The sequence below is a fragment of the Schistosoma haematobium genome, chromosome 5, assembly GCF_000699445.3.
Source record: "Schistosoma haematobium chromosome 5, whole genome shotgun sequence".
In the NCBI taxonomy this organism is placed as follows: domain Eukaryota; kingdom Metazoa; phylum Platyhelminthes; class Trematoda; order Strigeidida; family Schistosomatidae; genus Schistosoma; species Schistosoma haematobium.
In genome coordinates this window covers 10,678,677-10,686,337 of record NC_067200.1, presented here as the reverse complement: position 1 = coordinate 10,686,337, position 7,661 = coordinate 10,678,677, and the positions used below count along the sequence as shown (strand labels likewise).

Below are 7,661 nucleotides of genomic sequence, written 5' to 3'. Positions count from 1 at the left end.
GGATAGTTTTCATCTCTCTAATCAAGGCAGTTAGTCTTATTTTGGATTCACATATTTCCAGCTTCAAAATTGAACCAGACAGTCTATCTTATCAAGACCTTAACGTAAGTCGAAATGAATTCTCTCCTAAATAGTATTGGGTAGACAGATTAATGACGTAATCATTTTATGCTAACAATAGCAAGGGTTTGGATTATTTCCTGGTTGATAGTCATAACTAAACTTTGATCAGCATCCATTGGCAGATGTGCTTCATATATAGTTTGCTAGAGGAAAAATTATTTGATCCAAAGTTTCGCATATAAAATACTTTTTGTTAAGGTTGGATAGTTGCTAGTACTGATATTTACAATGCATACTTTGTTATATTTGGAAGTCGTTAACCGAATATACCTTCATCTCAGTGTTTATATCCGTAATGAGCTTCAAGAGTTTAAAGTGTAAAGTACTTGGATCAAGTCTCAGTCTAAACACTAAGATTTAGGTTTATCCAGCTGAAGAGTCTCGAATAGAACAAACTTCTTAGATTCCACCGATTGCATCTTTTCAAGCTTGACATAAATTTGCACTTTAAGTAATAATGAGACAGTTATCTCAGCAATAAACTACCATTGTTACCATTAATATTTGTGTAATTACGTATTAGTTTAAATAACACTCTAACATTTCTTATGTATGGCTTAACTTGTGTCTATGTTTATGAGCTCTAAAGGTAGACATATTTGAGAACAATCAGTTCTTCAGGTAGAATAAAATCATACATTTAGTAAATAAGCTTAAAACTTCAACTGTAAGACATTAATAAATGTGACGATTTATGTCAATTAACAAAGATTGATTAAACAAATAAACAGAAAGCAACAAAGAGAGGTCAATTAAAATTTTCTTTTAAGGAAAAAAATATCACATTCATGGGTTAATTAAAGCTAGTCCACCACGAAAAACCTGGAAGTACTGGATGGTCATTTCGTCGTTGTATAGGACTGCTCAGCATTGCGCATCCACGACCCCTTACCCTGCGAGATTCAAACCCAGAACATATCGGTCTTGTGCGCGAGCGCTTAACCACTAGACCACTAAGCCAGTACCCAATGGTGTTAATGTCTAACTTCAACTAATTCAAGAAATCCCACCACCGTCCACCATTGTCTTCAGTGAATTACTATCTCACACAGACCTAGTTGAACTCCGTTGGTCACGGCTTCTCACTAGAACTCCAAAAAATATTGTATTGTAATGAGTATTATTCAAATTATGTGTTTATACAGGTTTAAGGTTACTAATATACACGTAAATTGAGAGAGAGAAGAAGAAAAAAAATAAACAATTTTAATTTCGTTGTACACAGCAGAGTATATGTTACATACTGAATTTATCATTCTGATAATGTCTACACTTAGAAAAATAATACAACAATTTTTGATGAAGGTAGAATTTGTTGATAATTATACAATCCCATTTCCTTCCAATCACACATATACACAAATATACTAAGCTGAAATTACGGTAAACTTATTTATTCTATACCTATCCATAGTCAAAAAATGTGTAACATTGTATACAATAACTCAATATATTCATAATTATCCCAATAATATTTCATCATTACTGATTGAGCATTCATTATATATTTTGTTCTTTATAAGTGATTATTATCATCAACATCATCAGTACCATCAATGATGCAGTTGATGATGATGACAATGATATCGTCACTTGTTCAATAGAATTCTTTCTACTTATCAATAGGTTTGATATTTTATACTTTTAATAATGAAGTGTATTATTAAAATATTGATAATTACAATAACTACTACTACTATTATTAATATTAGTAGTAGTTGTAGTAGTAGTAGTAGTAGTAGTAGTAGTAATGGTATTCATTGTACTATTCTCATTTTTATTCAAATCATATGATGTCATTAAATTAGTATAAATAGTTGGATAAAATAATTCATATGGAGTTGATATTTGTTGAACCATTGAATCAACATATGAATGATTCAGTTCATTCCCATGAACATGTTCATGAGAATATTGATGATCAACAGTATGATTATTATTATTATGAGGATATAAATTAGAACAGTTCGATGTTATATTCAATGGATTTGTATTTAAATTCAATTGTTTCATTGAATCATTGAAATAATGATTATTCATTAGATCAGATGATTGATAAATTAAATTCATTGGATTATATTTATAATTTGAATTCATAATTAAATAATCATTTTTATTCATCATTGTATGATTATTATTATTACTACTACTATTACTTGTATGAGTAGTATAATAATCTGAATTCAATGTATCATTTTTCCCCTCTATATTATCGATTATTTGATGAAAATAAATGTTTCTAGAATTTTTTTGTTTTTTTTTATGAAATTTTATAAAAATAATAAAAATTATAATTATTGAAAGGATAATAATTAAACTTAATGAAATAATTAATAGAATCATGATCTTGAATTCATTGAACCATAACCATGTTGATTGAGTATTGATTTTTAATTGATTTGTATTTATTGATTTACTGAAATGATCAATATATCGATTTGTTATATTTAATGAATTCATAGATAATTCTAATTTATTCATTGTTTTTATTGGTAATTGTATAAAAAAATAACCATCTGTATATAATTGTCTATGTATACCATGATCTTGTACACGTACAAATGTATAATATTGATAAATTTCTTGTAATTTATCAATATATAATATTAATTCACCATGAATTGATAAATATAATGAATCTATTGGTAATCTTAACTTGTTTCGACCAATAAATTGTTGATATTCATCAATTGGTTCAATAATATACATTTGTAATTTAGCATTATCATTTAAATCATTATCATAGGCATTTAATTTTGATCTTAATTCAATTGGTGAATTTTGATTAATTTCCCATATTGGTTCAAGATGATAAATTATAATTTGTTTTAATGAATTTAATTGTATATAATTAGATTCAATTGTATGATACCATTTTGGTGCATTATCATTTATATCATTCACATAAATGTTAATTGTTTGTATAGAAGTTAATTTGATTGGATAACCCATATCTTCAAGAATTATTTGTAAATAATAAACACTTATTTGTTCACGATCAATGAAATGATATTGATTTTTTGATATACTAATTAAACCACTAGTTGAATCAATATGAAATATTGATTTTAGATCATTATTATCATGATCATTATTTTTATTAAAATATTGATTTGTATCATTTCGATAATCAATCGTTTTTTCAATCGTAATTTGTGCTAATCTATAGATTACTGTACCATTTATACCATCATCTAAATCAATTGCATTTAAATAACCAATGATATATGAATTTGTTTGATTATTTAAATCAATTTCCATTTCATTATTATTATGATATTGATCCCATTCATATATTGTAAAACCATATAATAATATATCATTATTTAATGTTGGTTCATTATCATTAATATCAGTAATATTAATAATCAATTCAGTATGAGCAATACGATTTTGTTTGATTAAATGATCATTATTAATTTCTTTAGCTATTAATATACATATAAAATATGATATTTTTTCTCTATCCATACCATTTGGTGCTGATAATTCACCAGTGAATTGATTTATATTCAATTGATCACAACCTATTTTATATTGATTATTTTTAGGTTTTATATTAAAATTTAATTGATTTACAATACCAATTAATTGTGGTTGTAATAAATGTAATAATGGTTGATTAGATTCTTCAATGATTAATTCATAATTCATTTGTTCAAAGCATAAATCAATAAATCGATAATCTATCACTGTAATGATTAAATTTATTGATGTTGTTAAAAATGATGGACTACCATGATCTTTACATGTAATACTCATGATAAATGAAATTAATTTTTGTGTAAAATTTGTTTCTGATTGATTATTGATTGATGTATTGATTTTAGAATGGAATAGATCAGTGTTTTCATGGTTTATATAATCATCTCTTATTACTTGTAATGTATATAAATATTGACTAGATATTTGACCATTATTGATTAGATTAATTTTAAAATGTGAATAATCCCTCCAATTATTATGATTATTATAATCTTCAAGTTTTTGATGACAGGTTACTTGACCATTTTGTCCAAGATCTGCATCACTAACAACTATAAACCCTATATAACTACCAGATTCAATTTTATTTGAAATTTTAATTTCATTTGATTCTATATTAAATTTATTACAATCAATTTTTTTAATTTGTATCTTTGGTGCATGATTATTAATATCAATGATATGAAATAGGATAGTTTTTGAAATTTTATACGTCGGTAAACCATTATCATTAACATGTACAATAATTTCAATTTGTTGTGTTATATGAGCATGTAATAATTGATTTAAACGTATCTCTCCATTATTTGGATTGATTATAAATTGATTAAATGAATTGGATTGATTATGATTATTATCATTATCTGAGTAGTCATTATTATTATTATTGGTTTCCATGGTAACTAATTTTTTTCGAAATGAATTTTGTGTTATACTATAAGTTAAACGTGAATTCTCACCACTATCTATATCAATAGCTTCAATTTTTAATAATAATGTTCCAATTGGTAAATTCTCTGATATATTTAATGAATAATAATTTTCTAATGGAAATATAAATTTTGGTTTATTATCATTGATATCGATGATTGAAATTTTTATTGGTAATATTGCACAATCTATGGATGAATAACCAGATTCACATGCAATTAATTCTATAGAATAATATTGTTTCATTTCATAATCTAATCTATCTTTAATGATTAAACATGGGAAATCATCATGACTTCTTCCTTTGATTAGTCTATCTTTAAATTGATTATTATTATTATTATTATTATTATTGTCATTATATTCATCAGTGGAACATGTGACTAAGCCGAAGACTCGATGATAATCAGTTTGATTATCATGTATAGGATAATTTAATTTATATAAAATGTTAGCATTTTTCTCCATTGTATCTAAATCATATGCTTTCATTAAAGGAATTCTTGTACCGAGTGGAATATTCTCTTTTATTGTTACATTAAAGTAATCAAATGCATTTGATGAATTTAATTCAATAAATTTTGGACGATTATCATTAATATCTTCAATATAAATCATAATTGGGATCCAACGTTCATCAGTAGAATTATTTAAACTTACAAATAAAATCAATTTAATTAGACAATCATAACGTGAAAGATGTAATAATCCATGATTTTTTGAATTGATTATTGAAAGAGCTTTTGATGATGATGATGATGATGACGAAGAGGAAGTCATTATGGAAGAGGTAGAATGAACTAAAGGTTTCGGGCATACATGCTCATAATCGATACGATTTTGTACAAATAGATCACCAGTTTGTTGATCTAATTTAAAATATTCACTTATTTCTTTAGAATTTAAATCATAAGGGTTTAATTCAAACTTTCTTAATTGTTTAATTGAATGTAACGTTATTATTTCTGTTGTCAATGAAGATAAAGTGGTAAATTTGAATTTCTCATATAATTTTTTAACATCATTAAATAAATTACCAACTAATGTACCATTTGGGAGCTCTTCTTTTATTCTATATAAAATAAACATTGTTTTATTATTCTCAAAATAACTTTCCATAGTTACATGACATAAAATTTCTAATAGAATTATAAAAATAATGATATGAATTGTCCAAAAATATTTATTCCAGTTGTAAGGCATTATTCATTATGTCATATCTAATATATTGGGACGTGTATATTCTATTGTGTATATTATATGTAATTATGAAAGTTGTTTATAGAAGTAATTAATCCTTTGTGTTTATGAACAATGATTTATTCTATATTGTTATTATTATGACCATTATAAAATATCTTTCTATTCACACATCTTAACAAGATAGTTTTAGCATGATTTCAAAATACTTTAATTTGATTGGTTAAGCACATTTGAGAAACTAACCAATCACATGTTTTCCAGCTGATTAACAAATATGATGACTATAAGTTATTATGAATAAACATGTCTGTAAAGAGAGAAAAAAGAAACAGGTGAGACTATTAATAAAAAAAAACTAGAATGGATTTATTTTTGTTTTTCTCAAAGAAATATTATGATTATGATTATTTCCTCATTTAGCCAGTTAGTTACATTGGAAAACAAAAAAGATTTTATTTTTTTTGGGGTGAAAATTCGTTTAACTACTGTCAATTACATTTTGTTATTCATAGGTAGATAGATATTCAAAATATTTGTCTGAAATGTGTATAACTATTTTTTTTGTTTTTCGATGAGAGGAAAATATGAAATCAATCATAGATAGAATATTGGAATGTAATGTTTTTAAATCAGTTTCCATAGTTTATTACAACAGGAGATTTAAAGTGATTATTGATCTGTATAGTTTACATAACCGATTGATCTCATTTAGATGATCAATTAAAAGTTAGGAAGTACATTATAGCTGTTTCGTTGCAGTATAGGGTTTCACAGAGTTGTATATCTACGACAGGATAGAGTTTGGAACGTGGGACCTGAAGATTTTGTGGCAATCGCTTGGGATTTGATCTATTAAATCACCATTAAATAGATCATATTCCTAATTATAATTAATTCACCATATTGAGCAACCATCTACTAACTCAATTAGAATATAACTGTCTCACAACTGATAAGTTTATACTCTTCAGATCTTTAAAACAATTAGTCCCTTTGATAAATTTCGATAATGCAATGAGAAGACGTAGTTTATCAGAATTATGTGATATATTTGCGCAATACATTTCGAACAATCTGATCACATATATACTTGTTAAGAACATTTATATATGAAAACTAAAAGGTCAACTAGACAGGTTGAGGGTAAGTCATAACAAAGGAAAAATATTAAAGTACGCAAAAACACATGTGATAACCATTCTGGATAATAAATAGTATTACCATGGTAGGTTAAGTGTAAGGACAAATTGTTTTTGAACACATAAAGGGGGTTTCATTTTCCGTATGTCCAAGGCTTCAATAAACCTTAGTGTACGTCCTTGAAGGCTTTTGTACAACACAACAAATGCTGATTTGATATCAACCTTATGACCCGTCTCAATCAAATGTTTCGCAATGGATGATGATGTCTGTCTATCCTGTGATCTTATTTCACCATTGGAATTCATCTGATTCTGCAACCATTTTGGTATATGTTCACCCACCCTTAATTGCAAATCACGATTGCTCCTCCCTGTGTACGTGTTTCCACACATACATGTAAATTGATAGACACAATGGGATGTGACACAATCGCTTTTGTGCTGTTTGGGCTTTTGGTGAAACATACACCTTGTCTTTTCGATAATGACAAGTTGGGCTGCATAAAATATCCGGATGATAGCTAATTTAAGTCTCTGTTTCAACATGAGACTATTTGTGTCACCTCTGAATGGTAACGTAATATAAACTCGCTTTTTGGGTGCCAGAAGCGTCATAGGTCTAGTCGTATTGCAAACCCTCCAGCGGTTTATGAACTTCAAAGAATAACCATTATTGATTAACGCATTAATCAAGAGCTTCATCTCTACTGCAGTAGTATCACTACTACAAATACGATTGATTCTATTGAATAAGCTCTTTATTAAACCGCGTTTATA

At 26.6% G+C, this 7,661-nt stretch overlaps 1 protein-coding gene across 1 annotated transcript; it reads right to left on the bottom strand.

Moving 5' to 3' along the window:
- Window positions 1-1,315: 1,315 nt before the first annotated feature.
- Window positions 1,316-5,658, bottom strand: CDH2_7 (Chromodomain-helicase DNA-binding protein; the record flags this gene model as incomplete). The annotated part of the gene is made up of 1 exon (XM_035733387.2): window positions 1,316-5,658. One exon carries the CDS (start codon window positions 5,656-5,658, stop codon window positions 1,768-1,770), a length of 3,891 nt encoding a protein of 1,296 aa, XP_035587135.2. The 3' UTR covers window positions 1,316-1,767.
- Between the last annotated feature and the right edge of the window lie 2,003 nt (window positions 5,659-7,661).